General features: G+C 48.3%; 1 protein-coding gene across 2 annotated transcripts in view; it reads left to right on the top strand.

The window, feature by feature from the left end:
- The window catches only part of MEGF8 (multiple EGF like domains 8), a 62,727-nt gene that overhangs the window by 20,420 nt on the left and 28,886 nt on the right, over positions 1–13,421 (top strand). For both annotated transcript variants that reach the window (XM_082230919.1, XM_082230918.1), the window contains exons 16-23: positions 86–286; positions 1,620–1,859; positions 3,890–4,008; positions 6,567–6,698; positions 7,755–7,868; positions 9,249–9,497; positions 10,303–10,499; positions 12,103–12,313. In XM_082230919.1, coding sequence (XP_082087045.1) covers positions 86–286; positions 1,620–1,859; positions 3,890–4,008; positions 6,567–6,698; positions 7,755–7,868; positions 9,249–9,497; positions 10,303–10,499; positions 12,103–12,313 — 1,463 coding nt within the window. The remainder of the gene's footprint in view (positions 1–85; positions 287–1,619; positions 1,860–3,889; positions 4,009–6,566; positions 6,699–7,754; positions 7,869–9,248; positions 9,498–10,302; positions 10,500–12,102; positions 12,314–13,421) is intronic.

Genomic DNA, 13,421 nt, shown 5'->3' with positions numbered 1-13,421 from the left:
AAGCTGCCCCAACTTCTGACTCGCTTAGAAGGCCACTCTGGGCTGCAGAACTTGCTCTTCCTAGCCCTCCCGCCTTCCCTTTCAGGAGGAGGTGGGCCGCTGGGCAGTGCAGCAGGAGAAAGAGAAGCGGTTACTGCAACGCCCTGGGGCTGAGCGCCTCTTCCCCAGCACCGAGAGGGGCAATAAGTACACCGTCCTGGTCGAAGGCCACCTCAACAATTCCGGCAACGGGCAGACGAGCGAGTTGACCCTCACGTGGGATCGCACAGGAGTGCCCGGGGGCAGCGTGAGTATCTCGCCCTCTCCGTGAGAGAGCCAGTGTGGTGTAGTGGTTAAGACTCGTAATCTGGGGAACCGGGTTCGCGTCTCCGCTCCTCCGCATGCAGCTGCTGGGTGACCTTGGGCCAGTCACACTTCTCTGAAGTCTCTCAGCCCCACTCACCTCACAGAGTGTTTGCTGGGGGGGAGGAAAGGAAAGGAGAATGTTAGCCGCTTTGAGACTCCTTCGGGTAGTGATAAAGCGGGATACCAAATCCAAACACTTCTTCTTCTTCTTCTTCCATGGGGAGAGGTTTGCAGCCTCGCTCGTCTTCAGGGACTTCGAGTGCAGAACCCACTGCTTTCTGGTTCACGTTGCTGCGAGCGCAGACTGCTGCCATTGACAAGGCAGCTTTTGAGGAATATTCAGGATCCAAGAGGAACAGGATGTGAGGGAGCGAAGGATATCTGCAGGCGGGGGCAGTTGTGCTTTTGAATACCAGTTCCTGGGAGAGGGCTCTTCCCGTGGGCTTTTTTCTGCACCTGCCAAAACATTTTTGTCTATGCAGACATGTAGAATGTTGACTTTTTTTTTAGTATATCGCTGATATTAGTTAATTTTTATCGCATTTTTATTAAGTTTTCCAAAAATTGAACACATGGATTTCAGTAGATAGTAAAACATTTTTTCTTTGTTATTTTTTTGTCAACTTCCCACCCCCTTTTCCATTGTGTTTTTATTACTCTCCCTCTGTTGCGCCCTGTCTCGTGTCTCTTTTATCATAACAACGCTGCTATAATCTTCAAGTTCTTCTGTTGCTCACAGTTCAAATCCTGCTAACGTATTCATCATATAAGAATATTTCTTTAAATTGTCCGAAAAAGAAGATGTTAATTATTATTTTTTCTATAATTTTTATTAAATTTTCTGTTTTACGTTTTAAAATATTCATTTAAACAACCTTAAAATATCAATGACTTCCCTTCTTCTCTTTCCATGGTTCATTTTGTGTAATATAAATCCCTGCATATTTTGTATAAACTAAACCATTCAGCATTCCATTATTACATCCATCAGAACTTATTTACCCTGTTGAATTTATCTTAATGCTAACATCAAGATGTTAATGATTTTTTGAAGTTTTACAATTGTTGTTTTTTACTGGTTATTTCCATGCGTTCTTCTTGTAAGCTGCTTTGAGGTTGGTTTGTTTCTTAGACAATCAAGTGGTATATAAATTTTAAGAAATGAAATAGAAATAAAGGAAGCGAACCTCGCTCGCTGCATCCCCTCCGACACAGAGAGATGCGGCGATGTTTATACCAGGTGATGCTTATCTTCGTTTCTCTTCTCCTGCCAGGAGATCTCTTACTTCTTCTTGGAGCCTTATCGCTCAGAGCTGTGCGCCACCTACCGCTCCTGCCTGGCTTGCCTGGCCGACCAGGGTTGCGGCTGGTGCCCGGTCAGTGCCACCTGCCACCGGCGGCTGGCGCATAAGGACGATGCCGGCGGCTGTGGCGCTGGCAGCGTGCGCCTCATCCTGGCCCCCGGCAACTGCATCCTTTGCGAGGACTACCGAGACTGCCATGCTTGCAGCAAGGTGAGAGGGATATGGCTTGCGGGTTTGTGTGTTCCTTGGGGCAGAGCCTTTTTTGGAGAGGGGGAGGCAGGCACAGTTCAGTGCAGCGGGCAGGACCATTGTATTTTCAACAATATCTGTGTACGGAGAACGATGGGTCTGATCTGTCTAGGGTAAGTTGTTGTCAATGAAACCCATTTCTCTGCTAAGGGATAAAATCTTAAAGGCATAGGAGCGATGGAGATGGATTGTCAACACTGCATTGCAGCGCAGTTACATCAGAGACCCTTTCTTTCTGTCTGTCTGTCTGTCTTTCTTTCTTTCTTTCCCCCGCATTTATATTTTATTAAATTTCACATTTACACCCCAATACAAAAAAACTTTTTTTTGTTTTGTTGACTTCCCACTCCGTTTTCCATGGTGTGTTTTTTATTATTATTCCCCCCCTTACTGCTCCCTATCTTCTCTCTCTTATATCATAACACCAATCTCTTAATTCCTTCTGTTGCTCATAATTCAAACAGGGTGGTTTTGATTTAAATCAAATCAATTTAAATCACTAGTCAGACTCATTCTTTCTGGTATAATCTTTAATATTTACAATATTTAATAGTTATATATTTATTTGGAGGAAAAATCTTTCTAAAGATAGTTTTCTATTTAAGTTACATTATAGTCCAAAAGCTATTCATCAGGAAATAAGGATTTGTTTTAAGTTTTTTCATGTGTGCTAAAACTCAGTCTAGATTTTTTTTTTAATTGTTTAACCACATCAGTTAACAAGCATGGATATATATGCTATAATGTTATTGCTATACTTAAATAAATTGTTTAAATTGTTATTACGGAAATGATTATTTTTCTCCTTCCAATAAAGTACAGCAGAAAAGTTGTCCAAATATAAACAGTTAAGTTATTAAACGACACAATAATTTCATATTTACCTGTCTATATATTTATAATAGTATAACCAAATCAGCAATTTTCGATATAACTGTAAAAACTACTCTGAAAATTCATTATTCCAAAAATAAACCTTCATCTGGTTGTAAATATTAAAGATTATACCAGCAAGAATGGGGGACTCGGGTGGCGCTGTGGGTTTAAACCACAGAGCCTAGGACCTGCCGATCGAAAGGTTGGCGGTTTGAATCCCCGCGGCGGGGTGAGCTCCCGTTGCTCGGTCCCTGCTCCTGCCAACCTAGCAGTTCTAAAGCACCCCTAAGTGCAAGTAGATAAATAGGTACCGCTTTATAGCGGGAAGGTAAACGGCGTTTCCGTGTGCGGCGCTGGTGTTGGCTCGCCAGATGCCGCTTAGTCACGCTGGCCACGTGACCCGGAAGTGTCTTCGGACAGCGCCGGCTCCCGGCCTCTTGAGTGAGATGAGCGCGCAACCCTAGAGTCGGACACGACTGGCTCTGGTGGGCAGGGATACCTTTACCTTTACCAGCAAGAATGAGTCCTTCTGTAAAAAAAAATATTTAAATCTTACTGACCAGTGATTTAAATAAAGTCTTACTGACTTTATTTATTTCCACCCTGGAAATAAATAAATGGTAACAACAGAAGACATCTATGTGTTTGCTGCACCTTCCCACAACCTGATTATGATGGTGAAAATAAAGAGCGTTTGGGCCTCACACTTCAGTCCAAAAGTCTCCCAGAGTGGTTTACATACAACTAGTTAGAACAAGGCAGTCCTTGCCTACATGCCTGCAAATTTAAAAGAACATGACAAACAAAGGAAAATGGGGGGAAACCCCAAAATCAAGCACCAGTTCTTAAACAGTGGTTCTCATAATGCTCAGTTCTGGGGTAAGAGGTACCCGATGGAGCCGGCCTTTGGCAGGGCTGATGGAGCGAGTGTTGGTTTGATCTCTTCCACTAATTTGAGTGTCCGATCCCAGAATAGATTTAGCGAGGGTGGGGTGGGGAGCAGAACGGGGGAGAGTTCTCTTGCACAAGTGTAAATCCTTGCACTTACGGAACGAGAGACTGGGCACTCGTTTGGATGCGAGCCCCACGCTTCCTCTTTTGTTCCCCTGCTCCAGGACCCGTTCTGCGAGTGGCAAGTGAACAGCAGCAAGAAGGGGGACTTCCTCTGCAGCCGCCGGGGCCGCCTCCCCAGTGCGATCCGCTCTCCGAAGGACTGCCCCAAACTCTGCAACCAGTGAGTGACCAAACAAACCCCTGTGTTGCAAACAGTTATCAGTAATATCCAAGGCAACACGATGACCAAGTACAACAATGCGATGTCAATATAAACTCTTTATATAATCTACAGTGGTACCTCGGGTTAAGTACTTAATTCGTTCCGGAGGTCTGTTCTTAACCTGAAATTGTTCTTAACCTGAAGCACCACTTTAGCTAATGGGGCCTCCTGCTGATGCCCCGCCGCCGGAGCACGATTTCTGTTCTTATCCTGAGGCAAAGTTCTTAACCTGAAGCACTATTTCTGGGTTAGCAGAGTCTGTAACCTGAAGTGTATGTAACCTGAAGTGTATGTAACCCGAGGTACCACTGTATTCAGAACATTGAACAGTATGAAATATATGAAATATGCACTCTCTGCATATGTTTATGTTTATTTGGTTGTATGTTTTCAAGAGAATCCATCAAGAGTGCATATTTTGTGACTTTCAAAGATTTATAAGATTTCTGTTTATTTGGTTTTGCAGAGAGTGCATATTTCATATATTTCGTGCTGTTCAATGTTCTGTATAGATTATATAAAGCGTTTATATTGACATCGCATTGTTGTTCTTGGTCATCGTGTTGCCTTGGATATTACAGTGGTGCCTCGCAAGACGAAAATAATCCGTTCTGTGATTCTCTTCGTCTAGCGGTTTTTTTCGTCTTGCGAAGCAAGCCCATTGAAGGATTAGCGGATTAGCGCTATTAGAGGCTTTTAGCGGCTTATCTGCTGATCGGATCAGCTGATAAGCGGCTTAGCGGCTTAGAAAAGGGGGGGAGGAAAAAAAACCAGCAGGAACTCGCAAGACATTGTCGTCTTGCGAAGCAAGCCCATAGGAGATTCGTTTTGCGAAGCACCTCCAAAACGGAAAACTCTTTCGTCTAGCGAGTTTTCCGTCTTGCGAGGCATTCGTCTTGCGGGGCACCACTGTACTTACCCACCAGTGAGTGAGCCAGGGGGGCGGCCCGGCGGAAAGGTTTGGGACAAGGCCGCGGTGGAAAGGAACCTCGGTCAGACTCTGCCCTCCCGAGCACGAAGGCCACAAACAGATGTGGACGAGAGCCAGGTCAGGAGAGCGAGGGGCAGTCCATGGCTGGGGCTGAGGTGCCAGCCAGCAGATGGGAGACGTGTGGCCTTGCAGGGAAGAAGGCAGCAGGGAAAACTAGAAAAGGGAAGCTTGGAAGTATTTGGGAAGTCCTCTGGTTGCTCAGGTCAGAAAGCTCGCTCTGATCCAGCATCTAATGCCTGCTCTTTGCCAGTGGTGAAGCAGCAGCACTGTCTTATCTTCAAGAAGCCTGAGATCATGGAATTGTAGAAGTGGAAGGGACCCTGATGGTCATCTAGTCTGACCCCTTGCACTGCAGGAATCAAAGATGCTGGATTCCTAGCACAGCCTGGACCTGGGAAGCCCTGGTTCAAGCAGCGGCAGAACCAGGGGAAAAAATTCAGGAGGTGGGGGCGCCAGGGCTGGATTAACCATTACGCAAAGTAAGCACATGCTTAAGGCATCAAGGAAACACCGCAGAAATTTTCCATTGTTGGATTTCTAACATTAATGGTCGCAAATTCCTCGTTTTCTCAGTTGGAGCATATTAAAAATCCCAACCGAACAACTATGCAACAAGACAGGCTGGATTCCTTATCTCTACCTAGTATAGAAGCAGATATGCTACCGTATTTTTCGCCCCATAAGACGCACCGGCCCATAAGACGCACCTAGATTTTTTGGGGGGAAATAAAGGGAAAAAATTTTATTTCCCCCCCAGGTGCGCTGCGCTACACCAGGAGCTTGGGGCGTGCGGAGCTCAGCGCGCCCCAAGCTTCTGCGTGCCGGCAAGGTCTCCGCTAGCGTGGGAGAGCCGGGCGCCTCTCCCAGGGCTAGCGGACCCCTGCGCTAATCCAGAAGCTTGGGGCGAGCTGAGGTCAGCGCGCCCCAAGCTTCTAGGTGCGCGCAAGCAGTCCGCTGCCACCCCAAGCCTCGCGCACCCGGTGGGACCTCCTGCCGGGTGCGCGAGGCTTGCAGACACTCGCCCGAAGCAGGGGGAGCCCTCCCGAGGGCTCCCCGTGCTTCGGGCGACAGGCTGCCGCCCCAAGCCTCGCGCACCCGGTGGGACCTCCTGCCGGGTGCGCGAGGCTTGCAGGCATTCACCCCATAAGACGCACCCCTATTTCCCCTTCATTTTTGGAGGGGGAAAAGTGCGTCTTATGGGGCGAAAAATACGGTATGTAAGATTAGTTTTGAGGATCTGATCCAAGACTATGCATTTAGAAAAGAGCAGGAGGGGGAAAAATCAGATACAAAGCAGAAGTATACAAAAATAAACATTCATTTTCCATTGTACCGTAGGTTTTGTTCCATTTTGACTTTTACTTTACTGTTTATTGTTGTTTATAGTTTGAATTAGATATATATGGGGGAAACAAAGTCTTTTTAAGTGTTTAGGGCCTCTAATATGGCCCTGGAAGGTGCAGAAGGGGCAAAGTAGTTCTGAGAGCGGGTCTTGAAAGCGTTGGTTTCTCCTCTCGTCTTCCAGGCGCAATACCTGCTCCGAGTGCCTCTCCAACTCCAGCCAGTGTGCTTGGTGCCAGTCCACACGTAGCTGCTTCTTCTTTGCTGCCTACCTGGCCAAATACCCCTATGGAGACTGCCGCGGTTGGTATGACAGGTACGTTGGGCATGCAGCAGGAAGACTCGGGGCATGAGGAAGTCACGGTCTCCTTCGTGGTTGTTCGGCGGAAAGAAGAAAGGCAGAATCTGCACAGGCTCAGAGGAGCTTCCCTCTACTAGCAGTTTGGAAGAGCAACACTCCTGGCTCATAAAAATGCTAGTACAGTGGTACCTCGGGTTACAAATGCCTCTGGTTACAAACTCCGCTAACCCGGAAGTAGTACCTCGGGTTGAGAACTTTGCCCCAGGATGAGAATGGAAATCCAGCGGCAGCGGGAGGCCCCATTAGTGAAAGGGCGCCTCAGGTTAAGAATGGTTTCAGGTTAAGAATGGACCTCTAGAACGAATTAAGTTCATAACCCGAGGTACCACTGTAATAGGTTTCCAGAAGGAATGATCAAATATGGGTGAGCCCCAGCCCAGGTTAAGCACCGCGTGAGGGGAAGTGGTAGTGGAAAAGGAGATGGCGATTCATTCATTCATTCATTCATTCATTCCACAAGATGCATATAAGCATCCCATTTATGCAGGAGTTACGCTCCGAGGCACCACACCCCTCACTGAAATCGCGTATACCGTATTTTTCGCTCTATAACACGCACCTGACCATAACACGCACGTAGTTTTTAGAGGAGGAAAATCCGTAGGCATGCCACCCTTAGGCATTCCCTCCATAACACGCACAGACATTTCCCCTTACTTTTTAGGAGGAAAAAAGTGAGTGTTATGGTGCAAAAAATACGGTATTTGAAACACCATTGAAAGAGCCTGCAAAGGCCACTTTCCTCCTTGCCCCAGAAAAATATTTTTGTAGCTGGTTCCAAGTTCCTGAGAAAGAAGGAAAGAAGATGTTCAGAGGGCTAGTAACTTGACTACTTAAATTTCAAAACAATTTATTTACAGCAAAACCAGAGTCATCCAATTGACAAATTAAGTTGCTAGGCATCAGGTTACTAGCCCTCTGGACCCCTCTTCCCTCTTTTCCTTCTTTCTCGAACCCAGTGCATGCAGAAGCTGCTCACCAACCTCTTTCCCCCCCCTCCCCTCCCCCCAGCGTGCACTCTGTGCCCCAATGCCTGGACTGCACCCGGTTCAACACCTGCCGGGAATGCCTGCAGAACTTTGAATGTGGTTGGTGCGGCAACTCGGACAACCCCACCTTGGGCAGGTAAGACTCATGTTTACAGTGGTTCTTCTTCCCCACCACACAGACAAGGTGCCTGTTTTAGCCTGGCCACGGATGAGTAACTATATCACTTTTAGAAGACATCTGAAGGCAGTCCTGTACAGGAAAGCCTTTCAATGTGTAATGCTTTATTATGTTTTTATGTATGTTGGAGGACTGGGGGCAGCCCAGTCAGATGGGTGGGGTACAAATAATAAAATTATTACTGTTATTATTATTAAGCTTACTTCCAGGGGGTGAGTAGAACAAGGGGGCAGGGCTGTCAATCCACCATTTAGTGCGTCGCACCAAATTAGGAACCTCAGGTTTGACTTCAGTTTCACCATTTTAACTTCAGTTGTGGTTGGGCTCAGGACTGCAATATCTGAAGGACCACCTCTCTCCACATGAACCTACCCAGATCCTGTGATCATCCTCTGAGGCCCTTCTTCGTGTGCCTCCTTTGCGAGAGGGTGGCAATGCGACAATGGCCTTTTCTGTGGTGGCTCCCCGTTTGTGGAATGCACTCCCCAGGGCGACTCTCCTGGCGCCTTCATTATACACCTTTTCGCCCCAGACGAAAGTGTTCCTCTTTAATTAGACCTTTGGCTGATCAACTTCCAGTGCCCTTTTAAACATCTTGCGGGAGAGGGCGGGGATCATTGGTTTGTGGAGGTTCTTATTTTTATCATGTATTCTGTGTTTTTTAATATGGTGTTTTCACGTTGCGAACCATCCTGAGATCTACAGGTGAAGGGTGGTATGCAAATTTAATACAGTGGTGCCTCGCAAGACGAAAAGAATCCGTTCTGTGATTCTCTTCGTCTAGCGGTTTTTTCGTCTTGCGAAGCAAGCCCATTGACGGATTAGCGCTATTAGCGGCTTTTAGCGGCTTATCTGCTGATCGGATCAGCTGATAAGCGGCTTAGAAAAAGGGGGGGAGGAAAAAAAACCAGGAACTCGCAAGACATTGTCGTCTTGCGAAGCAAGCCCATAGGAGATTCGTTTTGCGAAGCACCTCCAAAACGGAAAACTCTTTCGTCTAGCGAGTTTTCCATCTTGCGAGGCATTCGTCTTGCGGGGCACCACTGTAAATAAAATGAGTAAAATTGTGAAGGAAGAAATTACAAGCTGCTAAGTTTGTGCTGGAAAGGTTGCCAAGTCTTTTCCATGGGGCCGTTGTTTTTCTTTGAGGGGCAGCAAAAAAAATCAACAGCCAGAGGTTTTCCCCATCGGTGGAGGGTCAGCAGAGGGAAATACGGCGCTTGCTTAATTTCTCCTTGTCATACAGGTGTTATAGGAAGGGAATTCTTTGAAAGCAAAGGTAGTTTCAACCCTGGGACCGTTGTGAGGGGAATAACCTATTCCTTTTCCCTTCTGCAGGTGCCTCCCTGGGGATTTCTCAGGCCTGAACACCTTCCTGAACTGCTCTGTGGCCCTCTGGGAATCTCACGGGCTGCTTCCCACCCACCCGGCTCAGTGGTCCTATGGGCAGTGCCCAGATGTAGACGAGTGCCGCCTGGGCTTGGCTAACTGCCATCCCTTTGCCAGCTGCAAGAACACACCCGACTCCTTTGAATGCCACTGCAACCGAGGCTATGCGGGGGACGGGGTGGCGTACTGCAACCAGACGTGAGTAGGGTGGGCACGAGGGGTGGGCAAAACGCTTTTGGCAGGTTTGGGGTGGGGTTGGGGGTGTTCCTTGAACTTGGTTCTGGTTACAGGAACCAGAGACAGTCGGCAAGCAGGCAGAGATTTCTCCCCAGTGTTCACAAACAATGAAATCTGCTCCCACAAGATTTAGTGGTGGCCACCAGCCTGGCTTTAGAAGATTACACTGATTCATGGAGAGTACAGCTCTCAGTGGCTACGAACCAGGATGGCCATCTGCCATGAATGCTTTAGTTGAGATTCCTTCATTGCAGGTGTTTGGAGCAGAGGATCTTTGGAGATACCTTCTATGATTCTGTGATTCCGTAATTCCCTCCACTGCCAGAGGCACTATGTTGCGTATCCTGAGCAGGGAAGAATGCTCAGGTGTGGACTTCCCATAGGCACCTGTTTGGCCACTGTGAGAACAGGATTAGATGGGTCTGTGGCAAGATCCTGCAGAGCTTTTTCTGGCGACCTTATGATGCCAGGAAACCCCCTGGCAGGACACGTTTGTGAGCTTTGGTTGTCTGATGGGGTTGTCTGTGACCCCAGACTCTCATCTTTCTGAAACTTCTGCGTTAATTTGGCTGCGCCTTCTCTATTAATCCAGTCCCTCTGAAGGATCTGTACCATACATTGAAAGCGCTTTCAACACGCATTTCAAACTTGTGAGTTCCCCCAGAGAATCCTGGGAACTGCACTTTGTTGAGGGCATGGGCCCTGTAGCTCTGGGAAGAGCTTTCTCCAGGACTTTCTCCATCTCCCCCTCTCTGTTTTCACATAGCTGCTACGACGAATGCGCACACGGCGAATGCAGCGGGGCCCCCAACTTCACCTGCGTGTGCGACTTGGGCTGGACCTCCGAGACCATCATGGGGGCCACCCCACCGCCAAGCGGGGTGCAGTGCAATGTGGACTGCGGGTGCCACTTCCACAGCAGCTGTGGCCTCAGCGGGCCCGGCGTTTGCGACGAATGCCAGAGTGAGCCGGATGTTTCTTGTCTCCTGCTTTTCTAATTTATGGTTTTGTTGCATCGCTGTTCTTTGGCCAGTAAAGCACCGTCAGTGTGGACCTCGGAGGGTATAAGACGGTTTTCGGACTACAACTCCCATCAGCTGTGCTGGTTAGGGCTGATGGAAGTTGTAGTCCAAAACCTGTGGAGGGCCTGAGGTTGGTGATGGTTTGGTATAAGAGGACAGGTCTTCAGTTCTTGCCTCCTCCTTCTCTCCTTCTAGGAAAGGGCCATAGGTCAAGAGACACACATCTGCCTTGCATGCAGACGCTCCCAGATACAACCCCTGCCCACCGCAGGAAGGGCTGGGAGAGATTTCCTGTCAGAAGCCCTGGAGAGCCACTGCCAGTCCTTGCAGTCAATACAGTCGTACCTCGGGTTGCAGACACTTCAGGTTACAGACTCCGCTAACTCAGAAAGAGTACCTCGGGTTAAGAATTTTGCTTCAGAATGAGAACAGAAATCGTGCAGCAGCGGCATGGCAGCAGCGGGAGGCCCCATTAGCTAAAGTGGTGCTTCAGGCTAAGAACAGTTTCAGGTTAAGAACGGACCTCCAGAACGAATTAAGTTCTTAACCTGGGGTAGCACTGTACTGAGCTAGACGGACCCAACTGCCTGACTCAGTGTAATTGTCAGGAGCGAGCCAGCAGTAAATCACACCGTGCAAGTTGGGGTTAACTCTTTATTAGCGAAAGCACGTTTGATACAGAGGTGTCATGCCGAACTCATCTCTGGCAGGTCTTGCCCCCATGAAGCCATTCCTGAGACTGGAGGTCCCCACCTCCCCACAACCCTCTAAGTCACGGGTGTCAAACACAAGGCCCACAGGCCGAATCCAACCCGCCAGACCTCATCATGCGGCCCATGTAGCCACCGCTGGCTGCCAGCCTTCACCTTTTATTCTCACTTTTTTTTTTTTTACACAAGAAAGCCGCCTCTTCAGCGCATGCACAGCAGCCTACAAGCCAGAGAACGTCTGCCCTCTAGTGGCGCTGGCCGTTCTACACAGGAAACCTCCACTTTACATGTCCTTTACATAGTCCTACAGATACAACCGGCCCTTTGGGGGTGACCAAACTGCTGATGCGGCCCCCGATGAATTTGAGTTTGACACCCCTCCTCTAAGTCCCCTCCTTTCCAGTGTGTTTTCCTGCAGCCAACCTCTGCCCTGTGCCCTGCCCTTTTCATGCCTCTTCTGGTTCTGGGAGACAAGTGGGGAGGGGAGCTTGTCGCAGACACCCCGGACTCTTCACCAGACTGACTCATCTCTGCCCCTTGGCCTCTCGCCTCCTGCCCTTCTGCTTCGGCCTCTGGTCTTGGACTTTTCTCTGCCACAGATTCTCCCTGCTCACTAAACCCTGTTGCTTCTTCAGCTTCCGACACCACCTCCCAGTCTTCTCCTTCTCCCTCTGATCACTCATCGTCATCCCACCTCCACTTCCCAGGCTCTGAGCCTTCTTCCTTTGTGGATTCCCCACCATTCATCTGCGTCCAGCCAGTCTGTGACTGAATGCAGTTTCCTCTGTTCCTTGTCCACATCGGTCTCATCCTCTTTTTTCTCCTGCTCTGCAGACTGGACCCATGGTGAGCGCTGCCACCTTTGCCGGCCTGGCAGCTACGGGAACGCCACAAATCAGAGCGGCTGCCAGGAGTGTGCCTGCAATGGGCATGGCCTGGAAGAGATGGGCTATTGCCACGGGGCCACAGGAGCCTGTTACTGCGCCCCACCCACCGAAGGGCTTCACTGCGAGCGCTGTGCCCCCGGCTACTATGGGGACCCCAGGTGAGAGAAGCTGGTTGATTTGACTGTGGTTGCATCCCCTGTATTACGGCAATACTACCTAAGTTGCACAAATAAGCAACTTCTATTGAAGGCTATTAACCCGAAGAGCTAAGTTGAGCTGCCATGTTCAGGAGCTGTCTATATTACTGACTACCAGCTGCTAGATACAAGCAGTAGGATTGGCTGCTTACAGTCATTTATGCGCCTCTGGCCAGCAGCTGTTGTCTGACACAGCAAAGCAGTTCTTCATTTGGTCTGTGCAAAACTTTGCCCACCTTTTCTAGTTCTCCCACTTTTTGAAATTTCCCCTGGTGGTTGCTGAGGACTACCGGGGCACTTGCCAAGCTCACAATAAAAGTGGTCATGTTGAACTACTTTTTCCACAGCCTGCAGTTCCCCGATTTTCCAAAGACTCGCCTCCTGAAAAAGAAAGAAACACAGAGCTCTTCCAACATACATGCTATGGGAATCATCAAACTTTCTATTAATGTTTAGTGTTGTTATATTCTTATTTTAAAGGTCTTTTGTTTCTGGCTGCCCTTCATTTGGGCCCAAACTGCGTATTTTTAATGCAAAACTCTCACACGTCATTAAAGAGGTGCAAAATGGATCGAACTGCTCCCTGATGTGTGCCGTGTACAAGCAAAAAAACAAAGACTGACATACACACACATGCTTCCAGTTTCCTGGAACAGGAAGTATTTATGTAGGGCTGTGTGCGTGACTTGGGTCCATTGCAAAAGGGAAAGCTCACAGAATATGACTGGGAGCAGAATTCAGCCTCCTTTAAGAGGAAAAGTAACAGAAGCTTTCTGGTCATTACGATGGTGTAATGGTATACCTGAAAGGGTGCTGCCACTGCTGGTTTTGGTACCTTCCATGCCCGCTTGCCTCTCTCACTTACTTGCAAAACCAGAATAAGTTATAAAGGAAAACTTGTGCATAATTGCATAGGTTATACACTTTTGCATAGAATTCTGCAGAATTCTTTGTCATGGAGAATGCTGTCCTGCAGTGAGAAACTCTTACTCCAATAGGGAGGGTTAGGCAAATTAGCTTTACAATCTTCATCCCTGACATTTGGAGGAGTACCGTACTTTTCGCCCCA

The sequence above is a fragment of the Podarcis vaucheri genome (genome assembly GCF_965113315.1).
Source record: "Podarcis vaucheri genome assembly, chromosome: 7".
In the NCBI taxonomy this organism is placed as follows: Eukaryota; Metazoa; Chordata; class Lepidosauria; order Squamata; family Lacertidae; genus Podarcis; species Podarcis vaucheri.
This window is presented reverse-complemented; position numbering and strand designations above follow the sequence as displayed.